The sequence below is a fragment of the Myotis daubentonii genome, chromosome 2, assembly GCF_963259705.1.
Source record: "Myotis daubentonii chromosome 2, mMyoDau2.1, whole genome shotgun sequence".
Lineage (NCBI taxonomy): Eukaryota > Metazoa > Chordata > Mammalia > Chiroptera > Vespertilionidae > Myotis > Myotis daubentonii.
Window position 1 is genome coordinate 182,827,823 of NC_081841.1, and position 26,961 is coordinate 182,854,783.

A 26,961-nucleotide genomic window follows, 5' to 3' on the forward strand; every position below is an offset into this window, starting at 1 on the left:
GTCAGTTTCTATCTGTGTTCCATGCTTCTTCCTGCTGCCCTTTACCCAAGGCCAGCATGGATAACCACCCTCTCTAGTACCAGTGTGAATAGTTAGGGCCCTTGTTAGCAAGGTCGGCTGGTCCAAAATATGTCCGAACAAAAACACACCAATTAGACATTTTAACTTTGCAAACTCCACTTTTGAAATACAATGTTCTCTGCCAGGTAGTGTGCTTTGGAGTTTCTAGTTTCTCCGGGGAGTCAGTTCAAGCATTTGGGGAAGATGAGGGCAAACAATAGGATCTCTTCATATTAGCATTTCAGTCAACTGTGTGAGACTGGGGAGAACAGTCTTCAATTGAAGGAAAAAGTGCATACGTACATGCGTGATGAAGACCTACACTTTACATGGGTCAATCCAACTGACTTAGAGATACCCCTTAGTTTTTAATACATGATTTCTCCCTGGGACATGAAGCAAAATTAATAGCCTGCTTTTTAAAAAGGGCAACCATGAATTTTCTTATCAGTTCAATATTAACAAAGTAAGCTTGGCGTCAAGAAGGCATGTTCCAATAACCGTGCCCCTATTTAGGGTTTCCAGGGCGACTGTGTTATCTTTGGTCAACAGAGTGAACCAGCAATACAGTGGGGCCTTGACTTACGAGTTTAATTTGTTCCGAGACCGAGCTCGTTAAGGAGCTCGTTAACTCAGATTACTCTGTCAACTCAATGCAAAAAATCGGTGGAGAGACAGCTGGTATCTCAAACAACTCGTTAGTCAGGACACTGGTAAGTCAAGGCCCCACTGTAACCGTATTTCGTAATCAAGGCAATGAGAAAAACAAACGGCTCCAAAATTTCCTACGTGTCACCAACGGCTCCAAAGGAACCTAAGCTCAAAAACTGGCAAATGCCAGAAGTTTTTATATTTCTTTTGTAGCTTTTGGTCTCCTTACAAACAGGAATCTCTAAAATTAAACACAATTCCAGCCCAGCCAGCATGGCTCAGTGGTTGAGCAGCGACTTAGGGGCCAGGGGGTCACTGGTTTGATTCCTGGTCAAGGGCACAAGCCTGGATTGTGGGCTCGGTCCCCAGTAGGGGGCGTGCAGGAGGCAGCCGATCAATGTTTCTCTCTCATTGATGTTTCTTTCTCTCTCTCTCCCTTCCTCTCCGAAGTCAATAAAAATATATTTAAAGATAAATGAAAGAACATCAAAACAAACCCCGAAAAGTGTTAAGCCTTATTCAACGGAGAAATCCTTCCGTAACCACCTTCTGAAGCCCGCCCTTTTCCCTTATAGCAACAGGCAGACCACGCCTGGAGGCAGGGCGTTCCCCGAAGCGGCGCCGCCACCGCAGAACGAGCCGATCTGGGACCTCGGTTAGCCGCCCGGTCCCAGCCCGCCCCCCCCCCCACCCCCCCGCTGTCCCCACCGCCCCGCACCCCGCGGGCCGGGCCAGGACGCAGTCCCGGAGCAGCGCGCCGCGCAGGGACGGATGGCCCGAGTCCCCGGGCCCCAGGGCAGCCGCGCGGACCGGCGGGGCAGCCCCGGGTCCGCGGCTCGGCCCCAGCCCGACCTCACCTGCTGCAGAGCGCGGGCCCCCGGGGAGCGCGGGCCCCCGGGGAGCGCGGGCCGGGCAGCCGAGCGGAAATCTCCGGCGGAGACTGACCCGCCGCCCCGCGAGGCCGCCCCTGGCACCGCCCGGGGAGGCGGGACGCGGTACCAGCCCGCCTCGGCCCCGCAGCTGTCTGCCCTGCGCCCAGGCAGCGCACAGGTGAGGCGCCGGGCAGACAGGTAACTTCTCACACGCCCACCTGCCTCACGTGTGTGCCGCCCGGGGGCAGACAGGTAACTTCTCACACGCCCACCTGCCTCACGTGAGGCTCTGCCCGGGCAGACAGGTAAGTTCTAACACGCCCCACCTGGGCGCTCAAGGCCGGCCTTGACTCCAGGTGGGATCCAGAGCACCTGGGGGGGGGAGGGGAGGAGGGCATGCACCACATCAGCTACACACAAACACACACATAAACTAGCTTCTGTGGAATGAAGTCATCAGTTAACTGTCAAAAAAAACAAACACCAAAACAAAAACACCCTCATAGCCAAATAGTTCAAAGTAGTGGTTTTCAAAATGTGGTCCCAGAATAGTAGCTTCAGCTACTTAACAAAGAAATGCAAAGTCTCAGGCTACACCCCAGACCTTCTGAACCAGCAGCTCTGATGGGGGGCTGGGGTGGGGGTGGGGGCAGATGTGCACATTTTAATGAGTGCTTTAGGTGTATGCTCCAGTTGTAGAACCATGGTTTATTGAAGATTTGCTCCTGTTACTATCAAGCCGTATTGTCTATGTGAATCAACTATACATCTTGTTTAAAAATGCAGATTCTAAATGCAAAATAATATTGAATATAAGCTGTGATTGAAAAATAAAATTTAGGTCTGAGGAACAGCAGCTGTGTGTGAAGCCTCCCCACACCAGCCAGAGGAGCCACCACAACTGTGAACAGCACCCATCAGAGGAGCTGCTACCAACTGAGGAGCAGCTGCTACCACAACCACCCAAAAAGCAACCACAGCCCGGAGGAGCCACTGCCACCCAAGGAGCAGCCCCTGAATGACTCAACATCTAGATATGGTGATACAATCAAACATGGGTAGACAAAGAAACCCCCAAAGGAAAGAAAAGGAGGACTCGCCAGAAAAGCAGCTAAGTGATACAGAGGCATGCAACATGACAGAAAAAGAATTAAGATTTAAGGGTCCTAGAGTGCATAAACCGGATGGAGGAAAAAATCAACAACTTATGCAAGAAGCAAGAAGAAACAGATGAAAAAATCAATAAATTATGTAAGAACCAAGAAGAAATGAAGAGTGATATAGCTGCAATAAAAAACACCATTAAAGTTTCAACAGTAGACTAGGAGAAGCGGAGGACCAAATTAGTGAATTAGAAGATAGGGAAACAAAACACACCCAAACTGAACAGCAATTGGAGAAAAAAAATTAAAAGACAGGAGGAGAGCCTAAGGGAGCTATGGGACAACATGAAACGAAACAACAAACGAATAATAGGGGTGCCAGAACAACAGAAAGAGGAACATGGGTTAGAAAACCTATTTGAAGAAATAATATCAGAAAATTTCCCAGAGGTGGGGAAGAAAAAAAATCACACAAGCACAGAGAGTCCCAAACAAGGTGAACCCAAAAAGACCCACACCAAGACACATCATAATTACCATGGCAAATGTTCAGGACAAAGAGAGAATCTTAAAGGCTGCAAGAGAGAGATGGAAAGTTACATTCAAGGGATCTCCCATTAGATTATCAAATGATTTCTCAACAGAAAAACATCAGGCCAGAAAAGAATGGATGGAAATTTACAAAGTGATGCAAAGCAAAGGACTGAATCCAAGAATACTCTATCCAGCAAGGCTATCATTCAAAATTGAAGGGGAAATAAGAAGCTTCACAGACAAAAAAAGGCTAAGTGAGTTTATCACCACCAAGCCAGCAATGCAAGAAATGCTAAAGGGACTGGTGTAAAAAGAAGAAATAAAAAGCTCAGAAAGAAAACAGCCACACAAAAAAAGAAATGGCTACAAACAAATACCTTTCAATAATAACTTTAAATGCAAACAGACTAAATGTTCCAATCAAAAGACATTGAGTGGCTGAATGGATAAAAAAAAACATAACCCATACATTTGCTGTCTACAAGAGACCCACCTCAGAAGAAGGGACTCACACAGACTGAAAGTGAAGGGATGGAAAAATATCTTTCAGGCAAATGGAAATGAAAAAAAAGCTGGGGTAGCAATACTTATATCAGACAAAATAGACCTCAAAGTGAAGGCCATAACAAGAGATAAGGATGGCCACTTCTTAATACTAAAGGGATCAATACAACAAGAAGATATAACCCTGATAAACATATATGCACCCAATGCAGGAGCACCCAAATACATAAAAAAAAAACCTCCTGGAAGATATCAAAGGAGAGATCGACAACAATACAGTCAGAGTAGGGGACTTTAATACACCACTGACATCACTGAATAAATTCTCTAGACAAGCAATCAGCAAAGAGACAGCAATCCTAAATGACTCACTAGATCAGATGGACTTAATTGACATCTTCAGAACACTTCACCCCAAAGCCACGGAATATACATTCTTCTCAAGGGCTCATGGACATATTCAAAAATAGACCACATATTGGGTCACAAACAAAGTCTCCCCAAATTCAAGAAGATTGAAATCATACCAAGCATCTTCGCAGACCACGATGGCATAATATTAGAAATAAACTACAATAAAAACAACCCAAAATACTCAAACACTTGGAAGCTGAATAGCATGTTATTAAATATTGATTGGGTTACCAATGAGATCAAAGAAGAAATTAAAAACATCCTGGAAACTAATGACAATGAAAACACAACAATCCAAAACCTATGGGACACAATGAAAGCAGTCCTGAGAGGGAAGTTTATAGCTCTACAGGCCTATCTCAAAAAACAAGAAAAAATGAGAGTAAATCATCTAACTCTACAACTCAAAGAATTAGAAAGAGAGCAACAAGAAAAGCCCAGAGTGAGCAGAAGGAAGGAGATAATAAAGATTAGAGCAGAAATAAATGACATAGAGACTAAAAAAACAATACATAAAATCAATGAAACCAAGAGCTGGTTCTTTGAAAGGATAAACAAGATTGATGAACCTCTAGCCAGGCTCACCAAGAAGCAAAGAGAGAGGCCCCAAGTAGCTTGTCTTTTCACTTTGTTAATGGTTTCCTTTGCTGTGCAAAAACTCTTCAGTTTGATATAGTTTCATTTGTTTATACTTCCTTTTGTTTTCCTTGCCCGGGGAGATATATCAGAAAAAAATATTGTTATGAGAAATGTCAGAGATTTTACTGCCTATATTTGCTTCTAGGCTTTTTATGGTTTCAAGTCTAACATTTAAGTATTTGATCTATTTTGAGTTTATTCTTTTGTGTGGTGCAAGAAGGTGGTCTAGTTTCATTGTTTTGCACATGTCTGTCCAATTTAACAGAACCATTTATAATAGAGTATCTTTAGTCCATTGTATGTTTTTGTCTCCTTTGTCAAATATTAATTGACTATAAAGGCATAGATTTATAAAAAAAAAAAAGCGAAGGACAATTCAATGAAATCAGTAAAACAATACATTTAAAAATGAGTAGTTTATGGACATTTACTTTTATTCAGTTTCTTCTTAAGGTGAAGAAAACTCTAAAAAAAAATGAGTAGTTTAACAAAGATAGAAATCATAAAAAAGAAAGAAAAATTCTGGAGGCTAAGAACACTATAAATAAATTAAAAAAAAAAAAAGGTGGCAATAGAGAGCATTAACAACAAGATGGATCCAGCAGAAAAAAGCATCTGTGAGTTAGAAGACAGAAATTTTCAAATATTCCAGTTGGAAGAGAACAAAGAAAAAAGAAAGCCTATGTGATCTATGGAATACTAACAAAAAGAACAATTTGCAAATTGTTGCAGGTTCAGAAGGAGAAGAGAGAAAGAAAGGGGCAGACACTTATTTAAATAAATATTAACTGGGAACTCCCCAAGTCAGGGGAGAGATTTGGACATCCAAGTTCATGAGGCTCATAAAAACCAAACAGTCAACTTAAAGTGATCCTCTAAAACACACATAACAATAAAGATAAAGAGAACCCTAGCCAGTTTGGGTGCGCTCCCACCCGGCCCACCTCCGGCCACTCGGCTCGCAGGCTCACTCGGCTCGCAGGCTCACTCGGCTCGCAGGCTCACTCGGCTCGCAGGCTCACTCGGCTCGCAGGCTCACTCGGCTCGCAGGCTCACTCGGCTCGCAGGCTCACTCGGCTCGCAGGCTCACTCGCGCGTGGTATGATTAAATACTCGTGGGTTGATTACTCGCGGGGTGTGATTAAGTAATTAAGCTGAGGAGCCACTCGGAGCCGCCAGGTGCCCACCCTTGAGGTTTTCGCAGAACCAGCAGGGCCAGAGCCTCTGCTCCACTCCAGGGAAGAAGCTGGCAGTCTGGGCTCCTCGCAGGCCCCCCACGGCCAGCCCCACTCCCCTCCGTGCCGCCAGGCTGCTGTGGCTTCCATGACCCAGGCACAACACGGGCCCTGCCTCGCCTGAGCCCAATCCCTGTTGGCTGTGACACCATTGCCCCATTTTGCTTCCATTAAAAATGTCTGTGTATTTCTAGAAAAAAAAAAAAAAAACAACATAAAGGGGAGGGAATAAAAGGGAAGTTATTGTATACAATCAAAGTTGTAGTCAGTGTAAAATGGACTTTTATATCTAGATGAAGTTTTATATAAGCTCCAGTAACCACACAGCAAAAAAACCTATAATAGATCACAAAAGAGGAGAAGGAAGATGCAAGGAAGAAAGAATTCTACCCAGAGTCTCAGAGCATGGTGTCCCTTCTGATACCTTGATATAGGACTGTGATGCAATAAATTTCTGTTCTCTTAAAAACAAAAACAAAAAAAGAAAAATAAAATTTAAAAAGTGCAGATTCTAGCTCGGGTAGTCTGGAACAGGATCTAGATTCCACAGGATTTACGCGTGTATGGCATGGGCACACGCAAGGGCACGGCCACAGCACACATGGCTGCCCAGCAAACGCAGGGGTAGGGACTACCTCAGAGTTTCCCAAGAAGAGTTATCAGTCAGTTTGGAAGAGGCCCTGGCTTGCCAGTTTAGGGCTGCTGGGTTACACAGGAGCCTCCTGAGCCAACTGCTCTGGAGGGCTTAGTTACTGAGGTGATTCATCAGGTGGTCAGATTGCATCCAAATGGTACAGGTGAGTCACTGCCTGATAAGGATTTCGCCCACCGCCAGCTCTTTCCTGCTCACAGTGGTCCATTGCTCTGCCAGCTACAATCTCCCACATCCTCCAGGCTCAGCGTTCTGCAGCTGGTAAATGATACGCCTGTTTTCAAAACTCAACAAACATTTCCTTTATCAACTGAAATAATCGAAGCTAGCAAATGATCTTTAACCGGAATCATCCTGTTTGGCCATTTTTGTTATCTAAGTCTCAGCAGGAAACTGCCAAATTCTGTTTTCCACACCTCGGTGTCAGAAGGTAGATGCCTAATTTGTATTTGACTAAATACAGTACACTGCCCTTCCCACGATGGTGCACAGAATAGGTATTCAGTAATATTTATTTAATTGGTTTACTTTTTGATCATTTACCCTATGTAAATCAATACAAACTTAACAGAAAGGTTTTCCAGTTAAACATGGGATCCATTAAATTGGCTAATTTAGAAAATATGTGCAAAAAAAATTATGCAAATAATTAGTTATGCAAAAAGTACAAAAAATAAATTATGCAAATAATTGGATTGCTTGCTTCCATTTCTAAACCTAGTTCTAAAAAATTGTTCAATTTGAAAGCAGCAGGGTTACTTTTTATTACCTTGTCAAGTTATTTTACTTAATACAACACATCTTACTGCTAAACAATTTCCATGGCAAAGAAATTAATGGTCTTAGACAAGACCAACCTCATGAAGCTAAGTTCATTCACATCCAATTCAGTCTAGTATCTCTGGGATTAATGTTTTAAAGATTATGTGAACTGCTCTCAGATATTTAAAATTAAGGCATTGGCCTTTTCTCCACAAAAGATATTCAGCATCTCTTCTAAAAAGTCTATGAAACTTTCCAAGCAACTACAGATGAGATGGTCTACGCTATTCTTGCCCATCTTCTGTAAATTTAGGAATAACAAGGAAAGATTCAAGTGAAGTGCTAGATAAGATTGTTTTATTAGTTTTGGTGACTAAATCCTTAATCATGAATAGGAGCACAATTGTAAGAACTCCCAGAAAAAGTAATCTGACTCACCAAATATGCCCTCCACCATGAACAAAGCTAATTACATCGCAAAAAGACAAATCCAAACTCTAAGCCTGTAACATTGCTGCTACTATTCTTCTTAACACTAGGATCAGGTTATTTGGGCCTGCTCTCCAAACAGTAACTTTTTAAAGGGAAATATTGCTTACTTGGTGCCTAGAAATGTAGACCGACAGTGAAATGTAGCTTGATTCCTGTGAACTGTCAGTGTAGGAAATTAATACATATGAAATATTCTTATATGCCTTTGCACTATACATTTTCATTCTGTCCTTTGAACAACAGTATGAAGCAGATATTATCCCTCCCATTCTACGTATCATATGGCTCCAAGGGGCTCAATAACCCATTCAAGGGCACACTGCCATCATCATGATTTTCAGTATTTGAATGCATATCCAGGTGAACCTGAAACCTGAGCATTTCAACCTGAGGGTTAAAACAGGGACGCTGGGTAGTACATGCTGAAATGTATGTCATCTGGGCTAATAATTTCTCTTACATTTGAACCTCTTTGTTAAGTGCTAGTTCCGATGACATTCTGTCCATGAAGAGCATTTGTATACATGATCACATGATCCTTACTCCCACGTTGTAAAGGCCAGGTAGAGAATTTTCTTCACGTTCCAGATGAGGTAAAGAGGTTAAATGGCTTGACCAAGGTCCTATGACTGGCATGTGGCCTGTCTTGGCCCAATCTGAGACCTCTAGCACACAGGCATCATTGGACAACGTCAGTCTTATTGGCCTGTTACAGTCGGGGAGACTGGGCATCACAGGAACCCTGAGATGCCTCACCAGACAGATAGTTCAGAGACGGGGGTGGCGGGGGGAGGGGTGGGGCAGGTTCGGTGGAATTTAAAGGAAAGTTTCAAGGGCTTGAGGCGAAAGAGGGCAGAGGGTCAACATCAGGTCTGCACTGCAGGATGGACCCAGGGCCCTGTGTCCTGTCCTTGGAGACTAAAAGTTGAGAAGGTAGACAGGTATGTCCAGAAACCCTTTATATGGAGCTCTGTATTTGGCCTGGGTACCTAGCCTGCTTGTCTGTGTCAGAGTGACTTGGACCCTCCAGGTAGAGTGGATGGCTCCTTCTTACTGACGGTTTCAAACAGCAAGGCTTCTGACAGTCACTGCTTTTCCAGAATAGGGTTTCTCAGTAAGAAAGCAGAGGGGATTCTTTGACGTCAGCGGGTCTGTGGGAGAAATGTGGTTTCCTATTCGCCTCCTATTCTCCGCCGTTTCACCCTGAGGAATGGCAGAGCAGAATTTACATTTCCAGTCGGAGGTACTTTACCTTAATAGGCCCCGCCACGATGAGAGACATTCAACGTATTTTCTTATTTACACAAAAGTCAGAATTTCAAGCATTCTTACATTTCACAGCAGATTTTTATTGTTGTTGTTAATCCTCACCGAGGATATTTTTCTATTGATTTTTCAGAGTGTGGAAGGGAGGGGGGGAGAACGAGAAAGAAACATTGATGTGAGAGACACATCAGAGTGGCTGCCTCCCAGAAAGCACCCTGACCAGGGCAGAGGATCAAGCCTGCCACCGAGGTACGTGCTCTTGACTGGAGTCAAACCCTGGACTTTTCAGTCTGCGAGCCAACACTCTATCCATTGAGCAAAACTGGCTAGGGCACATAACAGATTTTTTTAATGAGTATTTACATAAGCATCTCACTTTTATACATTTTAAAGTGTACTTCTGTATAAGATTTAGGTTTTTTTAGAAAATAAAGGTTAAGAACCTAATGATGTTTAAAGACCTCTGGTTTAGTCCAACCCTCACATTTCATAGAGAAGAAATTAACAACAAAAGCAACAACCATTACCATTATTTTTATTAGAAGCAACGGAGGCATAGAGTGATTGACTCATCTCAGGTTCCTGGTAACTAAAGACAGGATTGGAAATGTTTGTATTTAATTGAATTGTTGAAGCTTGAAAAAAATGACCTATGCCTGTGAAGCTGGCCCTAGGATAGATCTCCCTCCTGGTCTCTGCTCTGTCCTCCTTATCACCTTGTTTGCTGATGTCAGCAGATTCAGTATACGAGGACTGTAAAAGCATAAACGCTGCCATCACATACTTTATCAGAAAGCTCTAGAAATGAGCATTTTGATATTCCTCAAGACAAATCTCTAGTCTATTCATCAAAATTAATGCTCTCAAAATGTAACTGCTGAGACAAAACTAATGAGTTAAATAATGAGTAAAAGTTCCACTTAAATCTACAGGGAAAACATTTTCTCAAACACTTATCACAAGCCGGAAGCAGAAAGCTTTATTGGTCCTTAAAAAATGCCACATATTTAAAAATAAAATGACTGGAAATGCAGGATGTTCAAGCCAGCTTTGATAAACAGTGTAACAGTTTTAAAGTACTTCCTGAACTAATCAGACTCAGAACATAAGTGATCACAATTTAAATCTGAGGTTGTTTCTAGGTTACTTACAGGATAAAAACCTCATGAAAAGTGAGCGTTATCATTTTTTACTTAACATTATGTGCCAAGCACGGGTCTAGGGCTTTATATAACTGGTCTCATTTAAACTTCCCAGTCATCTTGGGCAAAAGGTCATATTCCACCCCGTTTTATGGATGAGGAAGCTTGAGTTGCTGTGTTCGTTTCCGAGGTCTGCCATAAAATGCCACAAACTGGGTGGCTTCATGTAGAAATGTTGTTCTGGAGGCCAGAGTCCAAAGTCAAGGTGAGGGCAAGACCCAGCTCCCTCTCAAGGCTCCAGTAGAGGATCCTTCCTCGTCTCTTTCAATTTTCGGTGGCAGCCTGGTGTTCTTTGGCTTGTGGCAGCACTAGTCCAATCTTTGCCTCCATCTGCCATGGCCTTCTCTTTTTATATGATACCAGTCATTGGATTTAGAGCCCACCCAAAATCCAGTATGATTTCCTCTACCTCCTTAACTAATTATTTATCTGTAAAGACCCTATTTCCAAATACAGTCCCATCCTGAAGTCCCAGGTAGACATGAATGGTGGAGGACACTATTCAACCCACTACACCAGTGGTTCTCAACCTTCTGGCCCTTTAAATACAGTTCCTGGTGTTGTGACCCAACCATAAAATTATTTTCGTTGCTACTTCATAACTGTAATGTTGCTACTGTTATGAATCGTAATGTAAATATCTGATATCCAGGATGGTCTTAGGCGATCCCTGTGAAAGGGTCGTTCGACTGCCGAAGGGGTCGCGACCCACAGGTTGAGAACCGTTGCACTACACTTGCCTAAGTTCATACAACTAGTAAATGGAAGAATGGGATTCAAAGCCAGTTGTAACATGCTTTCATCGCACATTCAAGCTTTGCGTACCCAAATGCCAGCTATTTCCAGACACCCACCAAGAGGGAGTCACAGCGCACACAATTCACTGACGATTTAAAGACACGCTTCAGAGAGGAGTCTGTATTGCACTCCAGTAGTTCAGCCAATAATCTGAAAAATGCTGCCTCCCCAATTCTTTTCACTCAGCATTGCTCTGGGGCCAGAGTCTCCTCAGCGTCTCTTGTCTGTTGGGCAAAGCAATTTAGCAAACACCTGGGTTACCTGAGTTTCCCTTATGGTGTTTCTTTCCCAGCAGGAACCTTATCACAGCTTTATTACAGATGCATCCATGGCTCTTGTGAATAAAGATTTCTCTGTGCTGTCACACATGTTCCTTTATTTAGAAAGAAAACTTATTTCAAATAATGCAGAAATTTGCAAAGGAGAAGTCTCTCTCCACTCCAATTCTATTCCTCTCAGAAAGCCAATCCTATCTAATAAAAGAGAAAAATGGTAATTGGCGTACGGCGATACCCTTTTCATTGGCTAATCAGGGCTATATGCAAATTAACTGCCAACAAGATGGCGGCTAATTTGCATATGTAGGCACAATGCAGGGAGGCGAAAGGGAAAGCAGGAAGAAGCCCCCTGCCACTGACAGTGATCGGAAACCCAGGGGGGAGCTAAGAGCTGCGGGGCAGGACAAAGGCGGCCCTGGGGCCGCCTTTGCCCTGCCCCCCAGCCATGATCGGAGAATCAGGCACCTTTGCCGCCCTGGCCAATGATAGCAGGGAGTAGGGGTGGAGCCAGCCATGGGAGCTGGACACGGTCGAAGCTGGCAGTCCCGGGAGCTAGGGGTCCCTTGCCTGGGCCTAAAGCGGAGCCCACGATCGCGGGACCACTGCAGCTGCGGGTCCCCGCTGCCCAGGCCGGACGCCTCAGCCAGAGGCGTCAGACCTGGGCAGGGGCGGAGCCTGCAACCACGGGGAGCTGGGGGTCCCCTGCCCAGGCCTGACACCTCTGCCGGAGGCCTCAGGCCTGGTCAAGGGGCCGATCCGGTGATTGGTGATCGGAGGGTGATGAGGGTCAACTCCTCTGGCCGAGGCATCAGGCCTGGGCGGGGGGCGGAGCCGGGGATTGGGGGGATATGATGGTCCCCTTGCCCAGGCCTGAAGCCTGGGTCAGAGGCGTCAGGCTTGGGCGGGGGGTGGAGCAAGCGATCAGAGGGAGATGGGGGTCCCCTGCCCAGGCATGATTCCTGGGCCAGAGGCCTCAGGCCTGGGCGGGGGCCAGAGCCAGTGATCGGGGGGAGATGGGGGTCCCCTGTCCAAGCCTGACACCTCTGGCGGAGGCGTCAGGCCTGGGCAAGGGGCCGATCCTGCGATTGGAGGGTGATGGGGGTCAACGCCTGAGGGCTCCCAGTATGTGAGAGGGGGCAGGCTGGGCTGAGGGACACTCCCCTCCCCACACACACCCAGTGCACGAATTTCGTGCACCGGGCCCCTAGTGTAAATATAAACTGCGATTCCCGTAAGATTAAAGAGAAGAAAAGAAGAACACGTGAAGACCTGTAATATCTGTTAGCATCCCCTGGGCTCCTGTCTCCACCATTCTTTCCTTGTCTGCTTCATGCAACCAAACTGTCCCACAGGGGACCGCTGCCCCTTCTGCTCTGAACCAGAGGTCAGCTCTGATCAGCATTTTGTGAGGAACATCATCCTGAAAGAGGCCATCACCAAAATTAATTATCTTCTTGGTACAATTTAGAGCTGAGAGAGACCATTTAAGACTGTGTGGGGTTTTAAAATGAGACTGTGATAACAAACATATTTGGTATTTATGAATGAATCAAGTAATATTAAATGTCTCACTTTACTGAAAATCAGCGTTACTCAACTCTTGTCTCAGCAGAACTCTGTTTTCCCTGGCATTTGGATGCCTGGCAAAGTTTTTACATCAATATGAGGTCAAAGGAAGAAGGCAAAGGCAGCTGAACCAGTATCTGTTCTTGGGAAGCAGATATTGACCAAGAAAATTTGAGATGATTCTCTGTTTCATTGCCTCCGGGGGAAAAAACCGATTTACAAACTGAGGGAGAATTTTCAACACAAAAAGAAAGAAATGCCCTTACAACCTGCAACACTTGGACAGGTAGCAGCAAGTGGAAACGTGAATGAGCGACTCCCCAAGAAGTCCCCGGAGCGGGGGCTGTTAACAATAGCTTAGTCCCAGATGTCTACACCAGCATGCATCATCAGGTATACAAGAAGGTTGAGGTAACCTAAATTGTGAGCTCCCCAAGGGCAGGAATCCCATCTGTTTTATTACTGTTTATTTTTTTAAAATATATTTTTATTGATTTCAGAGAGGAAGGGAGAGGGAGAGATGGAAACATCAATGATGAGAGAGAACCATTGATTGGCTGGCTGCCTCCTGCATGCCCCCACTGGGGATCAAGCCCACAACCCAGGCATGTGCTCTGACCGGGAACCGAATCATACCCTCCTGGTTCGTAGGTCAATGCTCAATCACTGAGCCATTCCTGGCTGGGTGGCCCATCTGTTTTCATTTTCCATTGTATCCACAGCAGCTAGCGCCCTGCTAGCACACTGTCAGTGCTCAAGAAAATATTTTGAAAAAAGTAATAACATGAGAGTAGCTCAAGAGATCCTTTGTAATGGAACTGTTCTCTATCTTCACTATGGTGACAACACAAATCTATACGTGTGATAAAAACTGCATAGAGCAAATCATGCAAATGAGTTCATTTAAGACTGGTGACATCTAAATGAGGCTGGTGGGTGCATCAATGTCAATATCCTGGCTGTGGTAACGTACTACAGTCATGAAAGATGCTACCATTGGGGGACACTGGGTGCAGGGTGTATGAGATCTCTTTATTATTTCTTACAACTGCATGTGAATCTATAATTACCTTCAAATAAAAAGTGATAGAAGAGGAGAAACAATCTCAGATTGCTGATATTACTTAAAATCTAGTAGGATGGAGGTCAAAATGGACTGTGGCTTTGAAAAGCTGTACTTTTTAAAAGAGAGAGGCCACTGAGAGAGGAGGCACACTAATCAAAGACACAGACACTTGTGTGGACATTCAGGGGTGGAGCTCACCCGAGGGGGATAAAAAGAGGAATGAAGGCTGTGGAATTACTGCCACAGTTCAGTACTGTCTACTTGGGCAGGCAGGGGAATGAATAATGGGTCTCAAGATGCAAAATACATCTCTATATATAAAAGCCTAAGTGACCATTACAACCGGCTGACTGAACGACCAGTCGACTGGTCACTATGATGCACACTGACTACTAGGTGGCAGATGCTCAATGCAGGAGATGCCCCCTGGTGGTCAGTGCACTCCCATAGCCAACCTCCCGCATTCCCTACCCCCGGGGTTTGACTCCCAACCTCCCGCAGTCCCTCCCCCTGGACTGGGCGAGACGGCTCCAATCACCCTGATGACCAGCCAGCCTGAGGGACCCCACCCGTGCACAAATTCATGCACCAGGCCTCTAGTTAAGAAATATAAAACTGCATTAAAACAGGGAAGAGTTGTAGCAGTAACACATGTTAAACAAACTAAGAACAACCCCAGATCGCCATCTGGGTTTCATGATGCTCACTATTAGGGAGGCGAAGGATGATGATTAGGAATCTCAGATGTCCCCAAGTGGCAACCCTTCCCTCGCCCATGTCTGTTTTTTAAAAACATATTTTTATTGATTTCAGAGGGGAAGGGAGAGATAGAAACATCAATGATGAGAGAGAATCATCGATCGGCTGCTTCCTGCACGCCCCCACTGGGGATCTCACCCGCAACCCGGGCATGTGCCCCGACGGGGAATCGAATCTTGACCTCCTGGTTCATAGGTCGAAGCTCAACCTCTGAGCCACGCTGGCCCAGGCCCCCATGTTTGTTTTGAAATTCCCTTACCCGACCTCGACGATGACTAGCAATAAAAACATTACAATTTAAGAAGATGCCAAATAAGAGGGGGACTGGGATACAGTTTCCCACTTCAGTTTCCTTAGGAAGGAAACCAAGGCATGAAGAGGGTGCTGCTTTGAAGTTGAAAAAGAAGGAAGGAAAAAGAGAGGCAGCACGTTACACTGCCACACTCTGCAGAGCTAAAGACTTCCTGAAATATTGATCAGACTCAGGACTGTTTTCTCTGGAAAGAAGGCAGACAGCTGCGATGCAACTCCGGGAGACAGTGGGGAAAGCGAAGGGGGTTTGTTCCGTAGGCTGGAGTCCTAGATTTGCACGTCTCGATTTGACACTAAAGTTTTAGTATCAGAGGGGAAACAAAGAATCCTAGAGGGGCTTTTACAAGACATTTTTTTTTTCTTTACCCTCAAAAGAGAAGTACTGTTTTAAAGAAATTTGCTTTAACAAAAAAATCAACAACAATATAGTGCAGGGGTCCTCAAACTACGGCCCGCAGGCCACATGCAAATACAAATATTGTATTTGTTCCCGTTTTGTTTTTTTTACTTAAAAATAAGATATGTGCAGTGTGCATAGGAATTTGTTCATAGTTTTTTTTTTAAACTATAGTCCGGCCCTCCAACGGTCTGAGGGACAGTGAACTGGCCCCCTGTTTAAAAAGTTTGAGGACCCCTGATATAGTGTATCTGTTATCTGCCATGTTAAGCACTATAAGAACCTAAATAAGAACAGACAGCTCCTGCCCCTAACGGATCTATAAATTGTTACTGGTATTTTGGGACCACTTAAGAACTGTTTGAAATACAGCACTTTCTTTTCTGATGTATGTCAACCACCAGCACTTTGTTTTCTGATGTAACTGAACCATCTTACCAGTAAGTTACACTTACTGATATAAAAACTACATGGATGTGCACCCGAAAGAGTGTAGAGAATCAAATTCATCTCAACATGGGATCTATTCACCCAGTCCTCTGAACCTGGGTAAAAAAACACACCAAAAACCCGATTCTGTTAAATGGTCCTTAACACCAAATAGAAGCCACATACTAGACAGGACTTGTGCAATAATTTTACTGCGTAAGAAATCACAGAGATTGCATAAATCATTAGGTCAACAGTATATACAGAAGAATGAAACAAGACAAACATGATTATTCTGAGCAAATAAAATAGAAAAATAATCCAATTCTTAAAAATACCACAAACTCCCCAAATGTGGCTTCTTTTGAGAGAAAATACACATCTTGCGTTTTCTGAATATAGTGATGACTGGGATTCCCTTAAGCCAGATGGTAAACTGCTTTACAGCTAAAAACAGTAAAAAAGCAACTTACAGAGATGTGTAGCCCTCGTAATACTGGATATAACAAATAAAGACACCAGGCTGCCTGCTTTTGCCTATAGCATAGCTTGGATTTTCTATTAATAGCAACAATTCATGTATAATGCTACACAATTTTTTGTGTTATGAAACTATAGGAGTTGGAGAACCCAAAAAGTATTGCAGGAATGAACTTCCTCCTATGAAGGAAAAAGTATATAAATGTACTAGATGTTAACATTTCCATTCTTCACTCAATTATTTGCCCTGTTCAGAACATAAAAATACACATAAATATATTTCCTTACACATGAAGTTCATACTATATTATTTTTTTAAAAAAAGATTAAAAAACCCGAAAATCTTAATTTACCCTTTGTTGTCATTAAATAAAATGCCTAATATACAGACACATTTGATATTTATATAAATTGTAGGAATCAGCTTGTCATTTCCTGTTCACAGCCGATGTTTAATAAGTGCTAGTCTACACAACACGGTTCACATCCCAAAGGCAGGGTTAATTCTAATGTAAGTTGCTGAGATAATATTTTTCTCTTTTTCTTTTTAATTAAGAAAGACTTCATTCTGGAAATTTTGGGATTTATATTTGAATGGTCTGAAAAAATACAACTTCAATGCAAAAACCACATCATGTATTCAAGAGTATACTGCTGGTGCTGTCATCTTTTTGCTTGTCTTTGTTTTCATAGAAAAAAACAGAATAAAAAGAACACATAAGATTTTTAAATGTTTAAACGTAACTACATAATATTAGTGATATGCCTCATGCATTCAAACACACACCAAATGGAAGAAAAAGGATCAGACATCTTTCTTTTGCATTTGTTCCAGCTTTCGTCGTAGGAGACCGTAATTCTCTTTAGTTCCTGGTGCCGTGGGGTCAAGCTGCAGAGAGATTTCATAGTGTTTTTTGGCCAAGTCTAGATGCCCCCAACGATGATAGAGCACAGCTGAAATAGCAAGAGACGCGTTTCATTGGGAATGCTCTGAATAACTCGCAGTGTTCCCAACCACTTCTACAAAGAAATATCGAAGAGCCTCTGGAACTGTTTTCAAAAATGACTGTTTTAAAATAATATTGCTTGTACCACAAACTTTATTTATTGTAATCACACTGCCCGTGACTGTCTGTTGAAACACCCCCAGTTAGTCTTGGGGGGTCTTCGTATCACTAGGCACGAGCCGTCTCCCTACAGCAACATTAATTACATAAAGAATAAAAGGAAGAGTACATTACGTTTCTCAATCCTGCCATGAAATTTCCAGGAAGCCAAGCTAGGGCGGGCTCCCTCATTGCTCAGAGCCCCGACTATTTACAAAAAGATCCCCCAAAATAAGAGCGTGTTTGTCGCCAGCTGAAAATAAGGGCGCTCACATCAAGGTCTGACCCTAGAGTGATAGTTAAAGTAAATCTAATTATTAGAATGGCAAGCTTCTGAAGATTATAATGACTTTGTAGGTAAAACCAACTTGCTAAACAGGCAGAAGAGCAACTATGCATGGGTCATGACTACAGAGTCTATAGGGAACAGATTTGGTGAAAAAACAGTCACATGATTGAACATTCTAAACATCAATCCACTGTGCTCCCAAAATCTTAGTTATTGAGATGCATAATGGAAGAAAGGAATTCTAGGGAACAAATCTTTGCAAATGCATTTCTAGCTGAGGCACTGGAGTACATAAGAAAGTGGAGGACAGGCTAGAATGGAAGGTCCACGATGCAAGATGGGAAAAGGCTGTAAGTCAGACAGCAAATTTCCACAGTACACCTGCTTAACATTCCTAAAATCCTTCGCAAAAAGAAAGAAAATCCGAGTTTTATCATCAGAGTGAATGATTTTGGAGGCTGTTCTAGTCTCATAATTAAGATCTGTAAATATGACTGTTATTTACCTCCCATTTTAGTATAATTTCTTTTAAAAACAAAAACAAAGCCCACACACATTTTGAAAGGATGATACAGGCTATGTTTGAAAAAAACTACTCTCCCAATATCAGTTTTACAGAAATACACCCATTTCATCAAAATTACATAGACTTTCACTATGATTGAAATTGAAAAATTTCCTTACCCAAATTGCCATGGTAACTTGCGGTATTTGGATGAGCTTTAATTGCTTTGAGGAATAATGCTTCAGATTCCTAAAAAATGAAATACATAAAAAGGTCATGCACACAATACAAAACCAATGCATAGTTTTATTGCCTATGGTTTTCGAACCCTTAGTGTGCTGTTTCGGTACCACTTCACCCTTCTTCCAGAGACACCGGGAAGCCCAGCACAGCCACACCCTGTTGAGAAGAGCCTCGGAAGGGCCATCGGGGAAGCGTGGGACAGGGCAGAGGGGACAGGGCCATCGTTGGTGGAGTGGGAGCAAGGGAAAGCGATGGTGGCTGAAGAGAGAAAATGAATATGCTAATGAGCTCTGCCACCTGCCTAATGAAGTGGCCAGAATTCTGTGACTTCAGGCAGGTGGCGGCTCAGGGTGCAGTGGAGGGCGAGGGAAGGTCAAAAGACTGAAAAGGGCTGGACTGTTGAAGACACCTATGAAAGTGTCATTTTCTTTTTTTAAAGTGTCATTTTCAGTCAGCATCAAGGAACTCATTTCCAGGGTATTCAAGGTAGGAGTCGGGGCCCGTTTATCTCCCCCAACAGCTCACAACCCAGAAGCAGCCTCTTCAGCTGGAAAAAATGAGCAGAGAGAATGAGGGAGAGGCGGCCGCCTGTCACCTAAGCCATCGCCGTATTGAATATGACCATGACCAAATGCCCCTGATGTGCATGAACTGATTTTTCTATCGATTTGCATTTCCCTCATGTAGAACTCACTTCCAATGGGGTCATAAGCAGCACGGCCGCGTGTTTGCTTCCCTGATCATCACTGGCCATGGCTGGCCGGTCCCTTTCTACCCAAATGTGGAGAAATAAAGATGCCTGATGGTTCCCACTGACGCCTGCCGGGGACAGCTATTCCCACCACCTACCTCCTGTTCCCAAAGGGCCCAGCGCTCTCGCCAGTGCCAAACACTGGGCTTCAACAAAGTTGTGTTTTGGGGACAGGTCTGCTCCTCCTATCTGTGCCCTGGGCGGGTTTCCCCAGGTGGTCTTCCCACTGCAGGTCCTAGCACTTCATAAAGTGTGGGAAGCCCAGTGCCCTTGCTCCATGATGGCCTGTGGCACTCCTGAGGAACAGGCTGGGAAGCTGGGCAAACATCTCCGAAACCACCACCTTTTCGACAGAAGTGGCAGGAGAACGTGTGTACTTTAGAAATATCGTCCAAGGGGGATGGATAAAGACTCAACATAACAGCACACGGGATGCCAGCAAACACCACTCTCAGAGCTCGGCTCAGACACAGCGCCCACATTCCAGGGTTTAAAAGCTGAAACTCCTTCAAGGAAGCCTAAGATTTTCCCGCTCTTTATGAACACCGGCAAAAAAAAAAAAAAAAAAAAAAAAAAAATCAAATGAATTGTAGATTTGTAGTAGTTTATAAGTAGCAGTGCTGTTTCTGTTGATTTTCAAATATTTCCATTTAAAACCTAAAATCTGAGAAATAAGAAAGCCAGGGAATCTAAATCTACTTTAAAATGCTCCTCGACATGCCCAATGTGCTAACGAGAGAAAGCTGACAGAGATAAAAGTCAAGTCAGGAGTTCTCAGAGGGTGCCGGATCCATTGCTTGATTACCTAATTTCTCAAATGCCCATCAGTGTGGGCATCATTCAAGGTGGCGTGGAGCGAAGTCAGGTCTGGGGATGTTCAGGGTGCTGTGCACAGGGAGGGTCTCAGGGCTTACGCCCCATTAGGGGCTGCTGCTCTTGGCGAGGCAGGGCCTGAACCCTGGGGGGTGATGAGGAGGCTGGGTGGGAAGGAATGGGAAAATAGGAAAACGAGGGAGGTGTTGGGAGGAAGAGCAGGTTTGGGGGGCACGGTGAGTGTGGGCTAGGCACCCTCCCTCTCAGAGAGCACTGGGGCAACCTTAAGGAGGCTTCACTGGCCCCTGGGACTGTATGTGCACCCTGAGAGGCAGGGTTGGGCTGGAGGCCTCTTTAGATTACAGAAGTCTGTGGGCATTCAAAGCCCATGGAATGCTCATCTTTTAGATCAGGCCTTTTAATGCCCTGTTCCGGAGAGCAAGGAACTGTTTATAAAGTCATCTTCTGTGGAAGTGTGTGGGCGCTTAGAGACCCAGGTAACATGCTGATTTATGCCAAGGAATAAATAAACTCACATTTTAAATCAGGGATATTTTTTCATCCACAGAAAGGGAAAAGAATATTATTTTCTGAAGTGCATTAGACAAGATGTACTTAACAAAGGTTCAGGGCAACATGAGAGACAGAGAAAGGCCTTACGAAGGGACAAGCGAGGGTCTTTATGTCTAGGTCAGCGGTTCTCAACCTGTGGGTCGAGACCCCTTTGGCGGTCGAACGACCCTTTCACAGGGGTCGCCTAAGACCACCCTGCATATATTTACATTACGATTCATAAAGTAGCAACATTACAGTAATGAAGTAGCAATGAAAATAATTTTATGGTTGGGTCACAACATGAGGAACTGTATTTAAAGGGCCAGAAGGTTGAGAACCACTGGTCTAGGTGGAGAGGAGGGGGGGCAGTCAGAGGTCAGTTCAGCCACGCTGGCTGGCAGGGCAGCATCCTTAAACCACGGACAGAGTTTCACAAGGGACATCCTGGTGCCTGCTCCAACCAGGGCCGTGATGTAGTCAGTCCATAGTTAAGTTGAAACCACAAGTCACATAGGAAGTGAGCAGTTCCCTCTAATTTGCCTTCCTTTCTTCCCATTCATCCCACACAAAAGTCTCTGTTTGGTGATTTGGGGGCCACAGCCTCAATGTCTGCTATTCTCCCTTTGAAGCTAAAAGAAGGCCAACCTCAGGATCAGAGCCTTGGCCAGCAATAGTAGCTACCTGAGATTTAGAAAAATTATTTTATTTCCAGTTACCTTATATTTACAGCAATACTATGTTTCCACTTTAATACATTTATCTGTGTTAAAAATTTAAATAAAGACAATTAAGTAAATAATGAAACAAGTAATAGGTAGATGTGGCCAAAGAAATTCATGAAGATGCGGCATAAACGTCTGGAATTGAGGAAACTGCTCTATAAACATAATCTGCTTTTAAACGCCAACGTCAGTGGAACAGGCAATATAGAAAGAAGAATTAGATCGAGAGACCGTATTTTAAGCACTAAAACATTATTCTTATATTTTTGCTGTACCACATTAGCCATAAATTTGAAATTAAATGGCAATAGGTAATATCAATTCTAATTGGCTTTAATTATCCTTAGAATTTCATTTAATAATCATTGAACTAAAATTATTATATAAATATGCAATGTACAATATATATATATATATATATATATATATATATATATATATACACACACACACACACACACACACACACACACACACCATTCAATAGTTATAAATTACCTTCTTGTGCATTTTTTCCTATCACCATTTTTCCTATCACAGATGAGTAAACTAAGGATTGGTTAAGTGACTGCTGTTAGGTAAAAAGGGCTGCTTGCATAAACAGATGTCCCGTAATCACAGGGGTATAATAATGAGAACACTCACTCTGCACATCAAAGTCTCAAAAGAGATTCTGGAAGCTTAAATGTTTCAGAGCCAAATGCGAGATGCATTCAGCCATTTCACAATTACTACTGGGGCACTTAATAAATGCCCAATAGCACACTGGACAGCCATGGAGATGGAAAAATAGGACTGAAGGCTCTGACCTCAAAAAGGCTCCAGGCTCACTAAAGAGTCATCAAAAGTTCATGAGAATCTAAAACAGCAAATGCTTAGTGGAAAGGGAGCTGCATGAGCAGCAGACACCTGTCCTGGCGGGGTCCGCGCCCAGCTGGAGGCCAGGCTCAGGGTCCTCCACGAGCCCCGCCTCGGCCTCCTCTCCAGAGCCGCCCGCCCGCCCGGGACTCTGCAGGAACGGGCCGCAATGGCTGACCAATAGCCACAAGTGTCACTGCTATGGGAGAAAACCCTAAACAGTGGTTTAAAATTCCAAACCTTGAATTTAAAAAATACATGAAGCCAGGGCGTGGTGGCTGACCCACGGCTCATAGTGTGCCGCCGCATCCCTCCTCTGGGCAGCTCCTGAAGAGTTCGTAGGAAGCCCCTTAGTTCAGATTTCATCTTGTTTCCTCACCTTAGGTTCAGTGCCCTGGCCTAGCCAATTAGGGTGCAAAATGTGTAGAGAATGAGAAACGCATGTCTATTCCGTTTTATACGGAGTACTTTCTACTTTATCTAGGAAAAAAGAACAATGTGAACTGGAAGTGAAATGAACCCCGGCTTCTGTCACCTGAATATAAATTCTAGTTCATAGGCGATGGGATGATAGAAAAATCAATACAATGATTACATAAGCTGAATCATGAAGACTCGCTGCAGGTGGTCCCTGGACACCCCAACATGCCCCAGGCTAACTGGATGGCTGGAAAGGTCATTAGAAGGGAAACCCACACACCTCACCTCCTTTCTGCACCCCCACCCCTACACAAGTAGATCCGTAAAAAATAAAACTTAACCTTTCAAAAAGTCATCTCTGGAGTAAAATCTAGACATGCTAAAATGTATACTGAAGCTATTAAACCACCTGACATTCAAAAATGACAGAAATGCAAGAAATACGTTACTATTGTTATAGGAAATTATACTGGCAATGATACCTAATGAGCAGAACAGGAGAAGTAAATCACAGGACAAGTATGAATTAATCACTACCTTTATGCCTAGTGCGATTAGAATCAGATGTGGCCCACAATTTTAAAAGAAAAATTTTCCCTCATGAATGGACTAAAGCACTGCTTCTAAAAGTGTGTTCTGTAACATCTGTGTCAGATACTGAGGATGCCGGTTAACAATGCATATCCCCTGACCTTACGCAACCGACAAAGTCTTTCTCATGGGGAGGACGGTGGACATCTGCATTGTAACACTTTCCCTTGGTGATTCTGGTAGAATTAAAGCTTGAGATCACCAGTATTAGCAACACTGAGTCCTCTTCAACACACCTTTTCGGATTCACAGTCTACTCCTGGCCAACCCAGTTAGATAGAGCCCGGATAAAATATCTTGGGTTTTTCCATTGGTCAGGAATTTCTAGCGCCTTGCAGATTACCTACAACTTAACTCTCGATGAGGAAACAATTGGAAGCAGCAAGACCCAGTCCTGCATGCTCCATGGGCTGTTATTCCTTTAGTGTGGAAGATGTCACCCACATCTAAACCCCGAGCTCCAGCCTCACTGCAAGGGGCCGACTCACAGCTTCTCACCAGGGCGGGGCTGGGGCATCTGCTAGGACGCACCCTTCTTGGGGGCTTCTCCTCCCTGCCCACATTTGAGCAATGGTAGTGAATTCTGATGACAAAGAACACAGAGTTTGACCCTGCAAATCCTTTTTTTGGGCAACTTCTCCAAGAAGCAAATTGACCAAGCCACACTGGTGTACTGCTACCCCTGTTTTGGTCTAATTCCGAATTTAACTGGGCAGAAGTAACATTGATGGTTTCTGTCAGATGCTGGCATTAATTGCAAGAAATCACGGCCTGCGGTTTACACACCTTGTATTTCTGGGACTTTCCCAGCACGTTTGCCAACGAGAACATCAGAGAGTGATCGTTAGGTATTAATTCCAGCGCCTCTCTTCCAACTGCTTCAGCCTGGGCTAAATTACCTGCGAGTGAAAAAGGAAAAACACGTACTAGTATGTTGGTCTCTCTCTAACAGGGTTTATGTACATTAGACACAATGATTATGAATAAACTACTTAAGAAAATCAATGTATATGTGTAATACACACACACACACACACACACACACACACACAAATGATCCTATCAGTTGCAAAGCCAATGCAGCCCAGTGCCATTCTGACATAATACAGAAACAGCTTTTAAAAAAAAATATATATATTTAATTGATTTTTTTACAGAGAGGAAGGGAGAGGGATAGAGAGTTAGAAACATCGATGAGAGAGAAACATCGATCAGCTGCCTCCTGCACACCCCCTACTGGGGATGTGCCCGCAACCAAGGTACATGCCTTTGACCGGAATCGAACCTGGGACCTTTCAGTCCGCAGGCCGACGCTCTATCCACTGATCCAAACCGGTTAGGGCCAGAAACAGCTTTTGATTAAATTTTGTATGAAACCTAATTTTAATTTTCTCCCGGATACCAATTATGCCCAAATCAGAGAAAACAAGTCTGCGAATAAGAACATCACAGGAACACTTCAATAACGGAATAGGTATCATACTGAAGGACATGTTCTATGCCTTCATTAGAAACAAGTGAGTATCTCTTATCCACACGGATTAGATGGCCTACTCACTGGCTTTAGTTTCTGCCAAATGAAAACTACCATTTCTTACGAGATGCTTGAATTTTTAAAACTAGAGGAGCAGAGTGTCTCCTAGTGGATCGTCTGCCAAGGGCTAAGGAACTAGATCACCAAGGCTGTTATTAGCATTATATCTAAAATAAGAATCTCTGAGTGTAGGTTTGAGGGCATCTGCTTTGAGAAGAGCCCATGAGCTGCAGAGCATGGACCAGCACCGCCCATTGCACAGGCCCAGAGCATTCCCGCTCACTCTGGTTACCTCCAGCGTCCTAGCTGCTGGGTGCTGCTAGAGAACAGGCCTCAGAGAAATGAGAGGTTAGCACGCATTTTCCTTCATGACTCAACACCAATTTTAACCAAAGTATCATTTCCCCAGACATTTATATTCTAATATATCAAAGGAAGCTCCATTTTCTAGAAGAATAGATATTTTGTAATGCAAAATATTAAATCCCATCATAATTTTTAAAAATAACAACTCTAGCACACACTAGCAAAACCCTCCCCCATAATCTACATTTCCTAATTACTCAGTGGTACTGCCCCATGAAACGACTCCCCTGACTTATGTAATTCACCTTTCTGTACCTGTGTTATCAAGAAGTATGATCATGTTGTTCCAAGCCAGGCTGTGCTCTGGCTTCAGCACAGTGGCATTTCTCCATGCGTTCAATGCATCCACATGACGATTCAGATCTGCATACTGAAAATAAAGCATGAGTTGGAAAAATAAACTTTCCAATATTTTTCTTCGTCTCTCTAAGACATAACTAAAACCAAACCCCAAATCAAATAAAAGCTAACCTGGATTGATTGAGTTCCTCTAATTTTCCATATCAATTTATTTAATACTCAAAAAAATCCCAGTGAAGGACATATCTGTCGCCATTTTACATATGAAGCAACCGAGGCACAGAGTAAGTAACATACCCAAAGTTATAGATCTAGAAATAGGAGGGCCGGGTTAGAACCAGGTGGTCTAGCTCCCAAGCCTACAACATCTTAACTGGAACCCATACCTTAGTGACTCCAGGTGTCAAATCATATTGCAGGCTAGGGATGAGAGAGAAGTTAAAAACCTAATCCTTAGTCCTTTTCTAGGAAGACTTCACATAGTCCATCTTTGGTAAGTTGTTAGTTAAGGGTAAACAAAATATTTAATGTGAGTACAAGCTAAATGTGTCACATTCACCATGTGCCTCTTCTGGCCTCCATCTAAGCTTCATCAGAAACTATGAGTAGATCAGACCTGTAAACTCCCTGGGAAAGTCGTAAGTGGTGGTGTAGAACCCCTGGGCCTTTGAAGCCTGCTGGCCTCCTTTGGAAAGGAGAGGATTACCTCTTGCTTTCTGTTGACAGGCAGTGCTGTCTAACATTGGTAACAGAAGGCAAAATGGCTGGCTCTCAATTTGCATAGTTACCAAAAGGGCGCCAAGGGAGGAAGTGATGGCTTTTTTAGCAGGTGACCCTCTTGCCCTCTTGAACTCAGTTCAAATGCACATCTCATCTGAATGAACATGGTTCCTTTAACTCTGCAAAGAGTACGAATGATAACAATTTATCAGGGTTTAAGGCTATTTTCTTACTGACTGTCAGGTCTGTCTTTCCCTTAGAAAACAGAAACATTTTGCCTTGCTCTGTGACCCACACCGCAAACAGGTGGCATATTATGCAAAAAAGATATAATAAATTATGAAAACATTTACAAATACCCATTTGCTAAAGATGTTGTCAGAATTTCCCACGAGACTTGGAAACTCAAGTTTCTGAATCTTATCCCTTAAATAAGGAAATGATATGAAAAGTTCAAAACCTTAAAATAATTTAGACTACTAATTATACCAACATATAATTGTTTCTCTATATTTGATGTTCCCATTGATTTCTCAGTTAATTCTCTCCAGCAAGTGACATGCATTTGAGTAGACATAACCTGTGGTGACATTCTTTCTAACAAACCCAGGAAAACCAGTATAACTTCATTTAAGCAACAATACAATTCCTCACATATTTTGCTATTTACTACTATTACTAGAGGCCCAATGCACGAAGAGTCGTGTAGGAATGGGC

The 26,961-nt window shown here is 43.5% G+C and overlaps 2 protein-coding genes across 9 annotated transcripts in view; both read right to left on the reverse strand.

Moving 5' to 3' along the window:
* GGACT (gamma-glutamylamine cyclotransferase) overlaps nucleotides 1–1,321 on the reverse strand; it is a 48,264-nt gene extending 46,943 nt beyond the window's left edge. Inside the window, exon 1 of one of the 2 annotated variants that reach the window (XM_059685043.1) lies at nucleotides 1,209–1,321. The gene's annotated coding sequence lies outside the window, so the exon portion shown is untranslated. The remainder of the gene's footprint in view (nucleotides 1–1,208) is intronic. The other variant, XM_059685045.1, reaches the window with a different exon arrangement.
* Nucleotides 1,322–16,187: 14,866 nt separating this feature from the next.
* The window catches only part of TMTC4 (transmembrane O-mannosyltransferase targeting cadherins 4), a 59,501-nt gene continuing 48,727 nt past the window's right edge, over nucleotides 16,188–26,961 (reverse strand). For 6 of the 7 annotated variants that reach the window (XM_059685048.1, XM_059685047.1, XM_059685050.1 and 3 more), the window contains 4 exons: nucleotides 25,480–25,594; nucleotides 24,111–24,223; nucleotides 18,551–18,620; nucleotides 16,188–17,425 (listed from right to left, as the gene is read on the reverse strand). In XM_059685048.1, coding sequence (XP_059541031.1) covers nucleotides 17,277–17,425; nucleotides 18,551–18,620; nucleotides 24,111–24,223; nucleotides 25,480–25,594 — 447 coding nt within the window. In that variant the 3' untranslated portion in view covers nucleotides 16,188–17,276. The remainder of the gene's footprint in view (nucleotides 17,426–18,550; nucleotides 18,621–24,110; nucleotides 24,224–25,479; nucleotides 25,595–26,961) is intronic. The other variant, XM_059685049.1, reaches the window with a different exon arrangement.